This window comes from Leptosomus discolor, chromosome 15, assembly GCF_034619465.1.
Source record: "Leptosomus discolor isolate bLepDis1 chromosome 15, bLepDis1.hap2, whole genome shotgun sequence".
NCBI classification, from domain to species: Eukaryota; Metazoa; Chordata; class Aves; order Leptosomiformes; family Leptosomidae; genus Leptosomus; species Leptosomus discolor.
In genome coordinates, this window is record NC_141405.1 from 18,764,365 (window position 1) to 18,784,023 (window position 19,659).

The window sequence follows — 19,659 nt, forward strand, 5'->3', positions numbered from 1 at the left end:
GACCACTGATGGCAGACCAGAAAATCCCTATGGGGAAATTCTTCACTTCTGTTTAACTGACCTAACATGGATCAAGGTGTGCTGGCTTCCTGTCTTTGCTATGGTAGCAGTTGAACTGGACCAAGATGAGAACAGCAGGAAAAAGTGCAAAATTCTGCATTTTACCTGAGAATGTATGAATTAATAAATCATCTGAGCGTAGAGACCTTCTAACCACCTCTGTAAAATGCAAGGGCTTTGTTTGATGCTTACTCTGCACAAAAAAAAATATTTATTACCTAATGAATAAAGAGGGAACAAATTTTGCTAAAGTACCTAGAGAATTTTCAAGTACTGTTGCCTGACTTTAACTAAGTACATGTTTAATAAAGCATCTGAAGAATTACTCTTATTTTTTTAAAGTTTTGATAACTCACCTGTTCCTAGTTTTTTTTTCAGTAAGTATTTATTTGGGATCTTAATACAGGCTTGGCAACTGCAGTTCCAATGCTTGCATTTTATTTCACCCAAATCAGAACTTCGGGGCTGAAATTATTTAGATATTTTATTGAAGAACAACAAACGCATACAACAAATTAAATTATGGCAGAATATTAAAAGGTCGTGAAGCCTGCCCTTTTCTTTCAGTTGACAGCTTCATTAGCAGAATTCATTAATTTCCCACTGCCTTTCTGTTACTATTATATTTAATAGGTAATTGTCCCACAGGTTCAAGGTTTTCCAAGACTGTAGATGGCCTAAACTACACTTTTTCACAAGTGTTACTTCATTGTTCATCTTTTTAGCAAAATGTCCTAACTATTTCTATTTCTAATAGTGATGTCTTAGTGAAACTTGCTCAACAAATTCACTCTTATCTTATGGACACATTATTCTTAAAGCACCAAGCCCGTAATTCTGAAAGGTCATTAAAAGTTTTTCTCAGAGATATTTGAAGACCTAGACTACATCAATGAAACCCCTTTATTTTCTAAGTTGACTGAAAAATTAAGTCTCTAGTTAGCTCATGTTAGATGTTCCAAATACTCAAAGTATGGAAAGAAACTAAGACACAGGATATAAAATTTTTCCCGATCTTAAAGAATAGCTGTAAATAATCAGTGCCATATTGTTCCTCCCCATTAGAGTCTTCTGCTGACGTACGTTCAGTAAAGTGCAGACATGGCCTCTGGAGATGCTGAGATGGCTGTCTTTGGGGAGGCAGCTCCCTATCTCCGAAAGTCAGAGAAGGAAAGAATTGCGGCCCAGAACAAGCCTTTTGATGCCAAGACATCTGTCTTTGTGGCCCATCCTAAAGAATCCTTTGTGAAAGGGACAATCCAGAGCAGGGAATCCGGGAAGGTCACTGTCAAGACTGAAGCTGGAGAGGTGAGTGAAAAACAAGGCTGAAGGACACCGTTTGATTCCCACTCTGAGCTTTTAGCTGACATACAATAATATTTTGTTTCCTTGGCAGACCCTGACCGTGAAGGACGATCAGGTCTTTTCCATGAACCCTCCCAAGTACGATAAAATCGAGGACATGGCCATGATGACCCACCTCCATGAACCCGCTGTGCTGTACAACCTCAAAGAGCGTTACGCAGCCTGGATGATCTACGTAAGTACCAGCAGCAGCCTTCCTTTGGGCAGCCAGCAGGAACTGCTCTGCCAGGCTGAGCGGAAGCCAACGTGCTGTCTCCCTTCCCTGCAGACCTACTCGGGTCTCTTCTGCGTCACTGTCAACCCCTACAAGTGGCTGCCGGTGTACAACCCGGAGGTGGTGTTGGCCTACCGAGGCAAGAAGCGCCAGGAGGCCCCTCCACACATCTTCTCCATCTCTGACAACGCCTATCAGTTCATGCTGACTGGTGAGTGCTTGACCTCCCTCACAGCAATCTAAACCAAAAAGCCCCACTGATCTCACTGGAGCATGTGACAAGACAGCTAAAAACACCACAGAGCTGTATGGCTGAGAACTCAATTGAGTTATGCAGGAATTAATTTCAAGTGAAAGTGACCCAGAAGCATGCATGGACTCAGCACTGTGTATTATTTGCACTTTATTGTACTGAATTCTACACTCTCCCACTGCAGAAAAAATACTTAACTCAGATTGCCACTTTTTTTCACTGATAGGAAAGAAAAGGTTATTATTCTATATATAATCCACTATTTTGAACACAGGTAGGCAGTCTGATTATATTTCTTGATGAGAACTGTGTGAAGGGGAAGTGGATGCACGGTTTGTCTCAGGACCGCCTGCCTCTGACAACTCTATGCATCCATTTGGGCTTATACTTATTACTGTTGGGACATGGAAGGGAATTGGGAACTCTTGGACTTCCTGAAGAAGGCCCAACTTCTGTTTGCAGCTTTACTTCTCGTTCAGCTTAATGTTACCCGGGTCAGCTTCTGACACTGTCTTTCATTCTTCCTTGTTCACAGATCGCGAGAACCAGTCAATCCTGATCACGTATGTACACCCCCTGCTCGGGTCCCTGCAGGGCTGCCCGGTGCCAGGGGACCTCCTGCCTGACCACACACTCTCTGCTTCTCTTGTTGGTTTGACAGCGGAGAATCCGGTGCAGGGAAGACTGTGAACACAAAGCGTGTCATCCAGTACTTTGCAACAATTGCAGCGAGCGGGGAGAAGAAGAAGGAGGAGCAACAGGCAGGCAAAATGCAGGTAAATGAACAGATAGTGTCTGGAATCTATGCTTTCCTCTGATCCTGACATGATTTTTGGAAAGGATAACCAGCAATAATTGTTGTCCTCCAGGGAACGCTTGAGGATCAAATCATCAGCGCCAACCCACTGCTGGAGGCCTTCGGCAATGCCAAGACTGTGAGGAATGACAACTCCTCACGTTTTGTAAGTTGCTGCTTCAGACAAAATCCCTCCTCGTTATAACGGTAGCGATGGGCTAGTGGTATTCTCATATCAGGAGATGGCAATTAAATGCATATAGGCTGAAGTGGTTGTTCTTCTCCTTAACAGGGCAAATTCATCAGAATCCACTTTGGGGCCACAGGCAAACTGGCTTCTGCTGACATTGAAACTTGTAAGGCGCTCCCCTGGCCTGGTCCCATTCCTTCCCAAATTTACACCTCCATGTGCCTTCCTGTGCCTGTTTCTACTTTCCTTGCCAGACTCTCCTGGCCTGATCACATTCCTTGTAACCCTCCCCAGCTCTTGTGCTAACTCTGTCCCACTGTCCTTGCCAGATCTGCTGGAGAAGTCCAGAGTCACTTTCCAGCTCAAGGCGGAAAGAAGCTACCACATATTTTATCAGGTCACCTCCAACAAGAAGCCAGAGCTAATTGGTAGGATTCATCACTGAGCTTTTTGGAGGAAGATCACTGACAATATTTACATTACAAAAAGAATGAAATTTAACCCATGAACCCATTTGTTTTCAGAAATGCTCCTCATCACCACCAACCCATATGACTACCCTTTTGTGAGTCAAGGTGAGATCACCGTTCCCAGCATTGATGACAAGGAGGAGCTGATGGCTACAGATGTAAGTCACTTAACAAACGGGTCAACAGGCCCAGCTCATACATCACATGACATGCAAATATTTCACTTTGCTGATTGTATTGCCAGAGTGCCATTGACATCCTGGGCTTCACTGCTGATGAGAAGACAGCCATCTACAAGCTGACAGGGGCTGTCATGCACTACGGGAACCTGAAGTTTAAGCAGAAACCAAGAGAGGAGCAGGCAGAGCCAGATGGCACAGAAGGTATTACCAAACTCAAAAATTAACCCTTCTGTAAGTCACTATGGATGTGGAAGACAGCAAAAGTTTTTCTTTGTTGGACTTTGGGATCCCAAAGAAAACAGTAAGCCAGAAAAAAACCATGTTCCTTCTCCTCTTCTCAGTACGCCAAGTTCCCTGATCTCAGGATTTTTGTATTTTATGCTAGGAACAATTAATTGTTTAAACTGTCCTTTATACACTTCCAGGTAGTCAGGAGCCATGGATGTAATTCCTTTATTAGGCATACTTTTGTTGGAATATGGCTTGCAATTGTGAAAGAGCCAAGTGGTTCAGCTCTAACAGGTTGGGGGTCCACATTCCTGTTCACCCTCACCTGTCAGATGAGAAGGAGTTAGGTTAGGGTTAGGAACTTTTGTGTGAGAGGTGTATTTGATTCCTCTCCTTTATTGATGCAGGACCTACAGCCCAGATCTCCAGCTCTCTGAGCAATGGCTCATCCTGCTAAAGGACAAGGCAGGAGGTCAGAAATACCAGAGGTAAAAGGATGAAATGCAGTGGGCTTTATTGAACATCGGAAACCAAAGGTCAGAAAGGGTTGTAGACTCTGGATCTGAAAGAGAACAGAGATATCCTCTCTGTGTCCCACCCTAAATATCAGATGGTTTTGATTACCTGAACATAGATCAGTACCTGATTGTGGTCACTGCAGCTCCTGAGATATGCAAGTACTTCAAATATTCAGACTGGCAAGCTGCAGCTTTCAATTTTGTGCCAGGAGATTTTTGGAAATATCACTTCCTACATGCTTCAGTGAAGATTTTTCAGACATTCACTCTTTTAGAAAAGCTCAAAATGCATAATGATGACTCTGATGTTATGAAGATTCCTTCTATGACACTACCAAAAGATTTTGAAGAAAAGATATCTGACCTCTGCAGCCTTTAGAGAATACTCCAGGATTTGAAGTCTATATGACACCAAATTCTTCTGTTTTCCTCTGTCTTTTTAGTTGCTGACAAAGCTGCCTACCTTATGGGCCTGAATTCAGCTGACATGCTCAAGGCCCTGTGCTACCCCCGAGTCAAGGTTGGGAATGAATATGTGACCAAGGGTCAAACCGCGCAGCAGGTAACAAACACATGGTAACCTGGAACCATGTTTTGAATGACAACCCTTTTGATTCTCCTCTCCTCTGTATGGTAACTCCAGGAATTTATTTTTCTTATAGGTGCACAATGCTGTAGGTGCTCTTGCCAAGGCTGTCTATGAGAGGATGTTCTTGTGGATGGTTGTTCGCATCAACCAACAGCTGGATACCAAGCAACCGAGACAGTACTTCATTGGTGTGCTGGACATTGCTGGCTTTGAGATCTTTGATGTAAGTGACAAAGATTTGGTAAGAGCTATTTGGAAGTGACAACTGGATGTTACGATAACTGTGAGGCATATTTTTAAACAAGACATAATATCTTCACGTAATTTTTTGCAGCTATTTGCCTTTTTTTGTCATGAAGTGAAAAAAAAGACCTTTCAAAGGACTTGTCTTATTTCAAGATGTGTGAACTCGGAAGTACAGAATGGTCCAATCAGAAGAATTCCTTGGTTTAAATGATCAAGGACAAGACAGTATAAAAACATGTATATTATGATAGGCCTAAGCTTGCTTTTTTATTCCCTGTAATTTGGTCTCAGATTATATGGGAAATACAATTTATCTTTGCATTTTTGTCAGTGGAAAAAAAATGCCTTGTGGACAATTAATTTGACACATTCTCTGTTTTGTTGTGGAGATATAAAGCAGACTAAAGAAACGCACAGACTTGACAATGGAGCCAAGACAACTGCATTCCTTTTTTATAAAGGATGAGGTTGTGCAAGTATTGATGCATCTTGCAAATGTGGTTCTTTCTCATTTTATTTCCAGTTTAACAGCTTTGAGCAGCTCTGCATCAACTTCACCAATGAGAAACTGCAACAGTTCTTCAACCACCACATGTTCGTGCTGGAGCAGGAGGAGTACAAGAAGGAAGGAATTGAATGGACGTTCATTGACTTTGGGATGGACCTGGCTGCCTGCATTGAGCTCATTGAGAAGGTATCCTTCCTGTTCAAATGCATTACATGTGTGGAAATTCTATAATTACTTGGTCTCAGTTTTCAAAGGGATCTTCTCTGTTCATGTCCGAATATTCAGCTTTTGTTACTCAAAATACTGTGTCCTGTAGTTTATTTTTTCTGTCAAGTGAGACATGAAAGAGATTTCTCACAGCTTTGTGGCAGCAAGACTGTACTGATCTCTTTTCAAGTGCCAAAAGATTGTTAAACTCCCAATAAGAGTGTTCTTCCAAAATAGCTAGAGTCAGTTTCCAGGTCAGCATGTCCTCCTCACCTTTCAGCTCTAGTAGACCTGTGTTTGTACAGCAGAATAGATACATTTTTGTAAAATATACACAGAAGATGGTCATACATAACTGTCAGCACACAGTCAAACTTACATGTGCGTCGTTTGACTGACAGTAAGAAGGGAGTTGCACTGCATAGGAAATGAAGAGTTCAGTGGCTGGACGGATGATAAGTAGTTAGAATCACAGAATTACAGAACTGCTGAGGTTTGAAGGCAGCTCTGGAGATCACTTAGTCCAACCCCCTTGTTCGAGGCAGGGTCAGCTAGAGCAGGATGCTCAGGACCATGTCCAGTAGGATTTTGAATATCCCCAAGGATGGAGACTCCATAGATACTCTGGGGCATCAGAAGAAGCTTTTTCTTTTGTTTAAATGGAATTTCACATATTTTAATTCATGCCTATTCCATTTTGTCCTGTCACTGGACACCACTGAGAAGCCTCGAGCTCTATCTTCTCTATCTCCTCCCGTTAGGTATTTATACACATTGATAAGATCCCCCAGAGACTTCTCTTTTCCAGGCTGAAAGTCCCATCTCTCTCAGCTTCTCCTTGTATGTCAGATGTTTCAGTCATTTAAATACCTTCGTGGCCTGTCAAAAGGCTCACCCTACTATGTCCATGTTTGTCCTGTACTGGGGAGCCGAGAACTGGACACAACACTTCAGATGTTTCTCAGCAGAGCTGAGTAGAGGAGAGCTGCTGGCAACACTCTTAATGCAGCCCAGGATGGGTTGTCTGCTCATGTTCAATTTGTCTAAGACATCTGTGTGTGCTTTGAGTCCCTCTGGATAAGAAGATGGTGCTCTGATTTTATAAAGCACATTCTCAACACAAACAAAATGAATTTTCATTAATCTTTATGATTAATTTGGTGTTAAAAACCATAGGTATGAATACGTTTAATCTCACTTTCTAGAAGAAAATATGATTGAAAAATAATCTTTTCTAATGTGTATCTCAGTCTGTGTTCCACTACTCTGCCTAGGTGTGAAGGTCATTATTGCCCTGAAAACTAAATTACCATCTGTCTCCCTTGTGCATTTCTTCCAGCCCATGGGCATCTTCTCCATCCTGGAAGAGGAGTGCATGTTCCCCAAGGCAACTGACACCTCTTTCAAGAACAAGCTCTATGACCAGCACCTGGGCAAGTCCAGCAACTTCCAGAAGCCCAAGCCTACCAAGGGGAAGGTTGAGGCTCACTTCTCCCTAATACACTATGCTGGCACGGTGGACTACAACATCACTGGCTGGCTTGAGAAGAACAAAGACCCCCTGAATGAAACTGTCATTGGGTTGTACCAGAAATCATCACTGAAAACGTTGGCCTTACTCTTTGCCAACTATGGTGGAGCAGAAGCAGGTTGGTTTTATGAATCCCATATTTTCACTGATATATAGCTTACAAAAAGGAATCATAAAAGTCAAAAGCAAAAATCTAAACCCTTTTTTATTTATTTCCAATTTTGCAGAGGCTAGTGCTGGCAAGAAAGGTGGCAAGAAGAAGGGTTCTTCCTTCCAGACGGTCTCAGCTCTTTTCCGGGTACAGTAGAGAGTTCACTATTTCTTCCTAAGATGAGGAGTAAACCCCCCATTTAAAATGGCTAATCTTTTTCTGGCTTAGTTTTGTTAAAAGATCCTGAAGTTCTTGGGCCATGTCTTGCTAGGAATTAATCCATTGTAATCTACTTACGCTCTGTTCCACTGAATGCTCAACTTTTCTTTCTGTCCACTTGTCCCATGATGACATTTCCAGATGGAAGAATGTCATATAGAAGACTTCTAAAATGTACCTGAAATAGACCAGACTTCCTTCAGCTGCCCACTTCTGGTTTCGAAACCTTTTACTGCCCTTTAACAACATTCTGCCCACTGGTCTGGAGGATGACCTGTTTGCTCCGTTTATATCTCTATTTTTTCTCCCTGATTCAGGGATCAACCTCTTATAGTTGAAATACCACCACTCCTTGGGTTATGGATTTTTAAGGTCTCGGATACTTGACAGTTCTTTGTCGTAACCAAGTCTTGCTGCCTGGCTGCTCCATATGCTTCTACCAAGTGAAATTCCTAGTCTCTCCTGAGGTTATTTACTACCATATTCATCCTTCATTTAGGAGTCCTTTCTTGATATAGCCTAATTTCTTCTGCAGATCTGCTGTCATATGACTCTTGATCACCTGACAGCCTCTAGCCAGTGTCTGAAACAGGACATGGGCATGTGTGTGTATATGTCACAATAAAAATAATCATAGCTGTGGTGCCTTGGCCTTGTAAGCAGGAAATTATTGCCGGCACGCATAACTAAAAAAAAATGCAATAAGCCTGTGTTTAAAGGTCATAAAAGCTTAAGAGGTAATGTTACAGGAGAAATATTATTTGCTGCGTTTGAGTTGCATTTCTGTTATGTTTTCACACTTTCTTCCAGTATCCCTTTTGTTTAGACATGTTAGTGTTTAGACATCTTAAAGTTTTGGCTGCTTAATTTGCATACTCTGAGATGTCCTCTGGAGGCACCTGCTTCCCTTCACTAATTATAGGCAGTAAATATTTATAAATAAATATACAGATGTTAATTACAAAACAAGGCTGGGATTCATCTCATCATATTCTCATCTTACCTTACAAGATAAACATGTAATCTAGACATAAAAACTCAGCTTGTCATTTTTGTTCCTTTTGCTTTCAGTCAGGAAAACAGGAAGGGTCTATGTAGTGTTCTCCATGTGACCCATCTGAAATGCATACTATAGACTGCTTCAAACTGCCTCACAGGGATACCAGTTTATCACTCTTGGAACATCCAATGGAATATGGACATAATTTCTAATGAAGGCATTCCACTAGAGTCAGTGAAATGTATTAAACTCATATGTTTATGAGTATGATATTTCCTACAGATTAATCAGAAGAACTTTATACATTAAGTTAATAACAGCAAAGATCTGTGGAAAGTCAGAGAACTGATGCAGGGGGCTTCAGTTCAGGATTCTGCAAGCTAATTTTTGGCTGGTATCTCATTATCTCATTTCAGAGGGCTTGATGCTTATAGTGAAATTATGTTTACTAATATAAGCTTCTTTAAATGACTCTCCCAGGAGAATTTAAACAAGCTGATGACCAATCTGCGAAGCACCCACCCCCATTTTGTACGCTGTATCATCCCAAATGAAACAAAAACACCTGGTAAGAAACTCACATATAGAAGACTTTCAACATGATGCAGCTCTTCCCCTCTGTTTTACAGACGATGGCATATGTTTGTGCTCTGAATTGCTAGGTGCTATGGAGCATGAACTGGTGCTTCACCAGCTGCGGTGTAACGGTGTGCTGGAAGGGATCAGAATTTGCAGGAAAGGATTTCCCAACAGAGTCCTGTATGCAGATTTTAAACAGAGGTCAGACTTCTTCCCCTTACTGGATCATTTGGTCCATCTTGAGTAGCCTGTGAAATTTAAGTTTCACCTCTGATGACTAAAACTTTCTCCAAAGTTTTTGTTTAGCAGCACTGTTTTGTTCCCAACAGTTCTTAGACTCCTTCTTGCAGTGTACCAGCCAATTGGTCTCAACAACAGACCTCTTTATATTCGTAGAATCATTTAGGTTGGAAAAGACCCTGAAGATCATTGAGTCCAATGCAAGTCCTTCCAATTTCTCCCCCAGATACAAAGTATTAAATGCAAGTGCTATCCCAGAAGGACAGTTCATTGACAGCAAGAAGGCTTGTGAGAAACTTCTTGGATCCATTGATATAGACCACACTCAATACAAATTCGGTCACACTAAGGTACAAGAACTGTTTGTTTCAAGTACTATGTGGTTTTGGTTTGCATGGCTTGAGAATGGCACTCAGATTCTCCAGATAGCATGTGAAATGATCAAATAGTGTATTTAAAAGAAAACAGCTAAGTACCTATTGATTCAACACTTGAATAAAGCTGAAATTCATAGGATGATTTAATTAAGGGATAAAGAAGGGTTCCTAATTTAAGACAAAGTTGTAGGATAAAAGAATCAAGGGTTAATAGAAACAAGGGCAAAATGTCTGGCTATTATAGTTCCTCAACTGCAGGCAACTGGAAGCTTGGAGATATAAAAGAGGGTTTATCACTACATATATTCTTCATGCTTTTGCTTTTTCTCTTAACTTCCCCTATTATCTGCCACGGGAGACAAAGTACCGGTCTACACTGAACAACAAGCATATACACTGCATCTATTTTCATGTTCTTACCTAAGGTGTTCTTCAAAGCTGGGCTGGTAGGACTCTTGGAAGAGATGAGGGATGAGAAGCTGGCGCAGCTCATCACCCGCACACAGGCCAGGTGCAGGGGCTTCCTGATGAGAGTGGAGTACCAGAGAATGGTGGAGAGGAGGTAGACGTTTCTTCAAATAAGGTTCACTGTATCTGGCTTATGTGTCATTATGGTCTAAATATTTAAAATTGCTATGACTTACCTTTCAGAGAGTCCATTTTCTGCATCCAGTACAACATTCGTGCATTCATGAACGTGAAGCACTGGCCCTGGATGAAGCTGTTCTTCAAAATCAAGCCCTTGCTGAAGAGTGCAGAATCTGAGAAGGAGATGGCCAACATGAAACAAGAGTTTGAGAAAACCAAGGAAGAGCTTGCAAAGTCTGAGGCAAAGAGGAAGGAGCTGGAGGAGAAAATGGTGAAACTGGTGCAGGAGAAAAATGACCTGCAGCTTCAAGTGCAGGCTGTGAGTACTACCAGTGCATGTCACCCTAACTGAACTGTGACTATCAGGCTGATATTTACATTTTTAAAAGACATATAGAAACTAAAATTTAGTTAAATTCAATTGTGTTTCATTGTGTGTGGTGCTCTTAAAAATGTAACTAGCTTTGATAAGGACTGTCAGGAGGCTATATTCAAAATATTACATGGGTGAGACTTTTCTATGGTGTATGCTGAGGTCTCTATCATTTGCATTCAGTTAAACTGCATCAGAACAATCAAGAAGCTTTATTTTTGTTAGTATAATGTTTGTTCTTCTAATAATTTTTTTGTACCTCTCCAAAACTGAGTATGCCTGTCCTCATACACACATGATTAGGAATTCTTAGCACAGGAGGACTTTTCTTTCCTTCCTTTATTCTTCAATAAACAAGATACCTTATTTTTTTCTGGTGTAGGTGGTGGCTTAGCTGTTACAAACATTACTATGTTGTAATACTAAACTAGCTGAGAGGAAAGAGAATATTCTGACTAGTCCTCCTAAATCAATCAGAAACGCTAAATAAAACTATGTGGTACATCTGTAGTGTTATAATGCTGTGGTTTCTAAATTAAATCATGCACTGAATAGAAAAGACGGTATCCTCAAAGGGATACCCTGCAGCATGTATGACAAATAAGAAAATTTACATTTCCCTGCTTTTTAAAGACCTTTGAATGGTAAAAAGATGAAAAAAAACACTCACTGCTAAATTTATATTTTTTCCTTCATATATTTCTGCTAGAATGAAACTTGAGACAAAATATAACAAATACCAGAGGACATCTCTTGCAAAAAACCAGCCTGGAGACAAATTTTCCAGCAACTACTTTTCTTTTTAGCTTATGAGGGTCTCACAGGGAAAACCCAAAACTCCTAAAAGCTGGATATTTTTAGGCCATGATGAATCAGAAACCATTGATTCAGAAAGACAGTAGGGTGAAAAGAGAAATGTGAATGATGTGAGCGTAACTGTGACTTTGGAATTTATATGTATATTTTTATCACTTGGCACTTCAAGAATGTGGGAGATATTCCTGTGATTAAACCCATACTTATTTACTTTGTTCTACTCTTTGATATTATGGGATAAGATGGATTCTATACCTCGCAAAAATTTGATAATACTTTGGCCTTCATCTAGGTTGAAAAAAATTTATTTTGTTTTAGCTTTCAAAACTGGCTGTTTCAAAAACAACAATATAGAATCAATTCGATATTATTTTTCATTCTGTTGGGATATAACCAAAATTTAACAAAAAAAGTTGCTATCCAGGACTCTAAACTGTAAAGCTAAGCATGTTGATATTCCCTCAAAAAACATACCCCTAAAAATGGCATTTTGCCACCAGGAAGCTGATGCCTTGGCTGATGCTGAGGAAAGATGTGACCAGCTCATCAAAACCAAAATCCAGCTGGAAGCTAAAGTTAAAGAGGTGACTGAAAGGGCTGAGGACGAGGAGGAAATTAATGCTGAGCTGACAGCCAAGAAGAGGAAGCTGGAGGATGAATGTTCAGAGCTGAAGAAAGATATTGACGACCTTGAGTTAACACTGGCCAAGGTTGAGAAGGAAAAACATGCCACTGAAAACAAGGTATAAGGCAGATGATGTCACTCTCTCTCAAGGAAAGACCTCTGTTTTGTTACACAGCATAAAATTTTAAAGAAAATTTTTTATCTGCATTTGTTCCCTTCTTCTCAAAGGTGAAAAACCTCACAGAGGAGATGGCAGCCCTGGATGAGACGATTGTGAAGCTGACAAAAGAGAAGAAAGCCCTCCAAGAGGCCCACCAGCAGACACTGGATGACCTGCAGGCAGAAGAGGACAAAGTCAACACGCTGACCAAAGCTAAGACCAAGCTGGAGCAGCAAGTGGACGACGTAAGCAGACAGGCAGACAGCAAGGACAGGACAGGTATGGAGTTAAACTGGGCTGGCCCAGCACTGATGGTCTTGTTTGTTTCAGCTGGAAGGGTCCTTGGAGCAGGAGAAGAAACTGCGCATGGACCTTGAGAGAGCTAAGAGGAAACTGGAAGGAGACCTGAAGCTGGCCCACGACAGCATAATGGATTTGGAGAATGATAAGCAGCAGCTGGATGAGAAACTGAAGAAGTAAGAGTGGCTGCAGGGCACCTGAGTGCTGGGCTGGTGCACTTGTCTTTTTCCTTTGAGCTCTGACGTGCTTTGCTTTGCCCAAAGGAAAGACTTTGAAATCAGCCAGATCCAGAGCAAAATCGAGGACGAGCAACTTCTGGGCATGCAATTACAGAAGAAGATCAAGGAGCTGCAGGCAAGTCTCTGTTCCTTCCCCTCTCCCACCCAGACTCAGGTCAGGTAGGAGGAGGACATGGCTGTGAAGGGTCCCTAATGTTCCCCAGGCTCGTATTGAGGAACTGGAGGAGGAAATTGAGGCAGAGCGAACCTCTCGGGCAAAAGCCGAGAAGCATCGGGCCGATCTCTCGAGGGAGCTAGAGGAGATCAGCGAGCGCCTGGAAGAAGCAGGAGGAGCTACCGCAGCTCAGATTGAGATGAACAAGAAGCGCGAGGCGGAATTTCAGAAGATGCGCCGTGACCTCGAAGAGGCCACGCTGCAGCACGAAGCCACGGCTGCCGCCCTGCGGAAGAAGCATGCGGACAGCACAGCGGAGCTGGGGGAGCAGATCGACAACCTGCAACGCGTGAAGCAGAAGCTAGAGAAGGAGAAGAGTGAGCTGAAGATGGAGATTGATGACTTGGCCAGTAACATGGAGACTGTCTCCAAAGCCAAGGTACACAAATACTTCTATTGGTAATTTGAAAACAATGTAATATTTGTGTTTAATCTTATTTAACCATTACCAGGTTATAATGTAACTGGTTTCTCCAAATCTAATGTATAGAACTGTGGGTATATGCACATAGTCCCCAGATATGTAAACTTCATCTTCTGGACATAATTTCCTGCTGTAACTAAGAAAGAATTTAGGTATTTGTTTTCTTGTGTGTGATTGACACCTAGGCAAACCTGGAGAAAATGTGCCGCACTCTGGAAGACCAGCTGAGTGAGATTAAAACTAAGGAGGAGCAGAATCAGCGCATGATCAGTGACCTCAGTGCTCAACGAGCTCGTCTGCAGACAGAATCTGGTATGGCATTTCCTTCTCTAGTTTGGAAATGGGAGAACCCCCTAAATGACTCTCTTGCATGTTAAAATATTTTCTTAATTACAAACTTTTCCAGGTGAATATGCACGCCAGGTGGATGAAAAAGATGCTTTAATTTCTCAACTGTCTAGAGGGAAACAGGCTTTCACCCAGCAGATTGAAGAATTGAAGCGGCAACTAGAGGAAGAGATAAAGGTGAAGATATTTCATGTTAGATGTGTAATCAGTAGTTTACATCACGTTGATTTTGGTGCGCTGTTCAGGAGTTCAAAAGATGATCTAATTTAAAGTTCAATACATCCCATTAAGTCATGGAATCTAGGCCCTGTCAGTGCAGGATTCCCAGCTTTTTGCCGTATATCAGACCTTGGCTTTTAATTTTTTCACGCAGTCAGTTAATCACTATTTCTCTGGGTTATATTCCAGTGTATAAGTGCCAGTAAGAGAAAATTGCCAGGGATATATCTACTCCTTATTACCATCTTTTTACCACCAGGCCAAGAACGCCCTGGCCCACGCCTTGCAGTCTGCTCGCCATGACTGTGACTTGCTCCGGGAGCAATACGAGGAGGAGCAGGAAGCCAAGGGGGAGCTGCAGCGTGCCCTGTCCAAGGCCAACAGCGAAGTGGCCCAGTGGAGAACCAAATATGAGACGGACGCTATTCAGCGCACGGAGGAGCTGGAGGAGGCCAAGTACGTGGGGAATGTGGGGAAGGCTCCAATAATGGAAATTTGGAGATACTGCTGAGATATTGAAAGGCAAAAGCCTAGTATTAGGCTGGGGATGAGTTATATGAAAGAGAAATATAAACTATAAAGGGTGTGGTGTTGAAAAACACAAGGAAAATAGGCTACATGACAAAGAATCCAGGAGAATGGCAATGTGCAAAGGGCAGAGGGATAGCTACACCCTGGGGAAAAATAAAGGGAAATGACTGGCTGGGGGACGCTCTGCACTGTATGCGCGGGGACCAAATACTGCAAAGTCCCTCAGCACAGTGGTGAAAAAGAGAAAACAATTTCCATTTTTGTTCCCCCCTTATGAGCTGTGCTTACCCCCTCCCAGGAAGAAGCTGGCACAACGCCTGCAGGATGCAGAGGAACACGTTGAAGCTGTGAATGCCAAATGTGCCTCCCTGGAAAAGACAAAGCAGAGGCTGCAGAACGAAGTGGAGGACCTGATGATTGATGTGGAGCGAGCGAACGCCGCCTGTGCAGCTCTGGATAAGAAGCAGAAGAACTTTGACAAGGTCTTCTGGGCTCCAGCCTTGGGGGTCCTGGGCAGAGCATGCCCTCCTGATTGCCACGTCCATACTGAGGTCCTGTTTCTCTTCAGATCCTGGCAGAATGGAAGCAGAAGTATGAGGAAACGCAGGCCGAGCTGGAAGCCTCCCAGAAGGAGTCTCGCTCTCTCAGCACGGAGCTGTTTAAGATGAAGAATGCCTATGAGGAGTCCTTGGACCACCTGGAAACACTGAAGCGTGAGAACAAGAACTTGCAGCGTAAGTCCCTGGCCCTCGGCTCCTGGCTGGGCTTTCTCACTATCCACCACTACCCACCGCTGCACATGGGTCTGGGCCTGCGGGTCGGCAAAGATGCCCGTCACCTGGGTGTGACATGGCCCTTCCCATTCTGCTCTGTGCCTGACCATGCCATTGGTCTGTGTTCCCCCAGAGGAGATTTCCGACCTCACGGAGCAGATTGCAGAGGGAGGAAAGGCCATTCATGAGCTGGAGAAAGTCAAGAAGCAGATTGAGCAGGAGAAGTCTGAAATCCAGGCTGCTCTGGAGGAAGCTGAGGTATATACCCATAATCAGTGGTGTCTGCACTAAAAGCATGAATAATGGGGAAATATGGCTAAAAACTGCTTGGTTCCGCTCTGTTCAGCTGGGGAGCACAACCAGTTTAGATTTCCTGAAATATTCTGTAATTAACCAGAAAACATGCAGTAGCTTTATCGATGTTACAAACGTTTTGTCCATTTGTCCAGGCCTCCCTTGAACATGAGGAGGGGAAGATCCTGCGCCTCCAGCTTGAGCTCAACCAGGTGAAGTCTGAGATTGACAGGAAGATAGCAGAGAAAGATGAGGAGATCGACCAGATGAAGAGAAACCACCTCAGAATTGTGGAGTCCTTGCAGAGCAGCCTGGACGCTGAGATCAGGAGCAGGAATGAAGCCCTGCGGCTGAAGAAGAAGATGGAGGGAGACCTGAATGAAATGGAGATCCAGCTGAGCCATGCCAACCGCGTGGCTGCTGAGGCACAAAAGAACCTGAGAAACACTCAGGCAGTGCTCAAGGTCTGTTCAGTAAAGCTACAGAAAGAGAAAAGTCTTCCCTGACGTTTTTGGCACCCAAGTGCCCGCTACCGCCTTTTAATTTCCCCGGTCTCTTTTTCAGGACACCCAGATACACTTGGACGATGCTCTCAGGACACAGGAGGACCTGAAGGAGCAGGTGGCCATGGTGGAGCGCAGAGCAAACCTGCTGCAGGCTGAAATTGAGGAGCTACGGGCAGCCCTGGAGCAGACGGAGCGGTCGAGGAAAGTGGCTGAGCAGGAGCTTCTGGACGCCACGGAACGTGTGCAGCTCCTCCATACCCAGGTAAGGGCATGGTGCAAAAGCAGTTGTGTGGACACTTCACGAACACAGAGGGCTGCTACATACCAGAGGATGGGGTGTATTGGAATGGCTTCTTTGCTGCTGTCCACAAGGAAAGGCACGTTCAGCGCCCATCACCTGAGCTCACGACTGACATTTTGTAAACAACCGTTTAAAAAAGAAATTCAGATTCTGAATTGCAATCTTGAAGAGCAAAGACTTGGCTCCGGCTGTAGGTTTGGAATTGCAGCCCTCAGAATACAAGTCTTGCAATCTCTCTTTGCACAGAACACCAGCCTGATCAACACCAAGAAGAAGCTGGAAACAGACATTGCCCAAATTCAGAGTGAAATGGAGGACACAATCCAGGAAGCCCGCAATGCTGAAGAGAAGGCCAAGAAGGCCATCACAGATGTGAGTTGGGGGCTCCTGGGTGGTGGATGTATTCTCCTCAAAATATCCCCACCCCCAGCAAAATGGCTTTGACCTTTTGCTTTTCAGGCAGCCATGATGGCAGAAGAGCTGAAGAAGGAGCAGGACACCAGCGCCCACCTGGAGAGGATGAAGAAGAACCTGGACCAGACGGTGAAGGACCTGCAGCTTCGTCTGGATGAGGCTGAGCAGTTGGCGCTGAAGGGAGGCAAGAAGCAAATCCAGAAGCTGGAGGCCAGAGTGCGTAGGGCTGGTATTTGTGCACGAGTGAGCACGTCCCTTGGAGAGACACCAGGGAAGCTGCAAAGATGGGCTTCTCGCTGCAGGTGCGGGAGCTGGAAGGGGAGGTTGATGCTGAGCAGAAGCGCAGCGCTGAAGCCGTGAAGGGTGTGCGCAAGTACGAGAGGAGGGTGAAGGAGCTGACCTACCAGGTAAGGCAGAAGGCCTCCTTGGGCTGACAGAGTTTTCTGACAGCAATTCAGATTTTGCACGCACCACGCCCAAGGGGAGTTGTTAACCTCACATGATGCCGAACCTATAATTCCCTCTCTTTCCTGTTTGCCAACCACTGTAGTCTGAGGAAGACCGTAAGAATATTCTCAGGCTGCAGGATCTGGTGGACAAGCTGCAAATGAAGGTGAAATCCTACAAGAGACAATCTGAAGAGGCTGTAAGTATCACTTCGACTGCTTGGCAAGAAGGACTTTCCAAGTGGGTAGCATGATCATTATGGAGATGAATATAAGTACCTTGAAAAGTGCCACTGGTCAATAATGGAGGGCTTCAAGTTCTTTGAAATGCTTATAAATTAATCTAGCCTTTGAGAATTAAATTAATGAGTTAATAACAAGGCTAAAAAGGAGGGGAAGTGCACATAACTTTCTTTTCATTAGAGCAACTAAGTATTCTGTAAGACTAATAATACTATTAGACTCATATATTAAGACGTTTTGAAAAGAACGTATTTTCAGAATTTTGAAATTCATGTAACTGTCTTTATGAAAGTTGCCTGTGACCCTTGCAATTTGGAGAATCTTGCTAGTTATTTGAAAGGAAATGACCTGTCAAAACTCCAGAATTCTGTGCTTAGGAGCACAGGAAACGTTGCACAAGAAATCCTTCTGATTCAGCATATCCTCATCTACTACAGGGAAGTCCACCTTTTGCATACTGCCAGGGGAAATTCAGCAGATAGAGGAGGTGTTGGGAGTACACTTCAAAGCCACATTGTACACTGCATTTAGAATGGTGCAAGGAGGCTTTGCCTTTTTCTGGGCATGCAGCAATCAGGGATGAAATGAGGGAAGTCCTGCAGACCCTGAATTTATGGATGTCTAAGCATGGCTTTTTTGCTGATGCAAACAGTCCAGTAGACAAGGGCTTCTGGACTCAGGTAAGTCTGGATTTGCGAGAGGGACACTGAGATGTCATGGATTCACCGTCTCTTACAAAGACCTAACCTAATCTCAGGATCTGCAAAGGCAGTTGAACACTTAGTTCCAGAGATAACAGAATCTGATGTTCAGCTGCCCAGTTTGTTTCCTTCCCATGTTCCAGTGGAGAATTATGTTCGAACCCTGTTGTGCTCCTTCTACAATGGATCTTTTAAAAACGGGAGGATGAGGAGGTCTGTGTGAGGCTTATGTGTAAAGCAGTGGTGGGTAGGGGCTGGAGATGTGTGTCTTCCCCGAGGGAAGAGCCACAGCCCCACAAGGCCGAGGTGCAGGAAGAATGAAACCCCTGCCCTGGGCTCCTCATCACCGACTCCCTCTCCCCACACAGGAGGAGCTGTCCAATGTCAACCTCTCCAAGTTCCGCAAGATCCAGCACGAGCTGGAGGAAGCCGAGGAGCGGGCTGACATTGCAGAGTCGCAGGTCAACAAGCTCCGAGCGAAGAGCCGGGAGTTTCATAGGAAGATAGAAGAGGAAGAGTGAGGATGTCATGAGGCAGGAAAGTGACCTGAGGGCTGCACAAAATGTGAACCTCTCGATCACTTTTTCCTATAGTTAGTCTTTGTACCCACCTCAATGTCTAGAGAATAAAGACCATAGATTCCTCTGCATATGCACTCCGAACAGTGCCTTCTTTGTGTTTGGTTTTGGTTGGGTGTGGGTTTTTTTTTTGTTTTTTGTACTTTTTTCTGATCAAGCTTGGGATATTGCATTGCAGAACAAGTTTTTTTACTTTTCCTTCCTGGGTGAAGGGAGAAGCTCATGCAAACTCTGGATGGAGGACCCACAAACTTAGAGGCTGGCCATTCCTGTGGAGACTACTGGTAGTCCAGCCTATGCTCTCTTCTGTCTCCAGCAGTTCCTTGCCCTGCTCCTGCCCTCACATACTCTTAACTCTTGTCCTTTCAGCACAGCTTACTTCCCATGGGACAGGCAAGAGAGGGTGATCCCTTTCCTTTTTCCTTTCCCTGCTTTTGTTTGTGATCCTGGCAGTCACAAACACTAAACATCAGCCTCTGAGTAAGTTCTCACAAGTCACAGCACACCGCACCATGAAGGAGCGACAGCTCCTCGGCCGAGATGACTTTCGGCACACAGAACACTGTTACGGCATATCACCAGTGCCCCAAGCTGTGCCGTCTCTCTTACCCTAGATGCCCTCAGCTGCTCCCACCACCTGCTC

General features: G+C 43.8%; 1 protein-coding gene across 1 annotated transcript; it reads left to right on the forward strand.

Moving 5' to 3' along the window:
• Positions 1–1,161: 1,161 nt before the first annotated feature.
• LOC104341742 (myosin heavy chain, skeletal muscle, adult) lies at positions 1,162–18,967 on the forward strand. The gene is made up of 38 exons (XM_086473790.1): positions 1,162–1,368; positions 1,457–1,600; positions 1,694–1,850; positions 2,428–2,455; positions 2,554–2,668; positions 2,762–2,854; positions 2,981–3,044; positions 3,208–3,306; positions 3,403–3,506; positions 3,593–3,731; positions 4,720–4,838; positions 4,939–5,088; positions 5,635–5,805; positions 7,166–7,475; positions 7,585–7,655; positions 9,208–9,295; positions 9,390–9,507; positions 9,773–9,896; positions 10,349–10,485; positions 10,575–10,830; positions 12,201–12,443; positions 12,554–12,730; positions 12,816–12,961; positions 13,049–13,139; positions 13,228–13,617; positions 13,848–13,974; positions 14,069–14,187; positions 14,489–14,685; positions 15,059–15,242; positions 15,329–15,494; positions 15,667–15,791; positions 15,983–16,291; positions 16,392–16,595; positions 16,881–17,006; positions 17,094–17,264; positions 17,351–17,455; positions 17,599–17,694; positions 18,807–18,967. Exons 1-38 carry the CDS (start codon positions 1,162–1,164, stop codon positions 18,957–18,959), a joined length of 5,823 nt encoding a protein of 1,940 aa, XP_086329916.1. The 3' UTR covers positions 18,960–18,967.
• Positions 18,968–19,659: the final 692 nt, after the last annotated feature.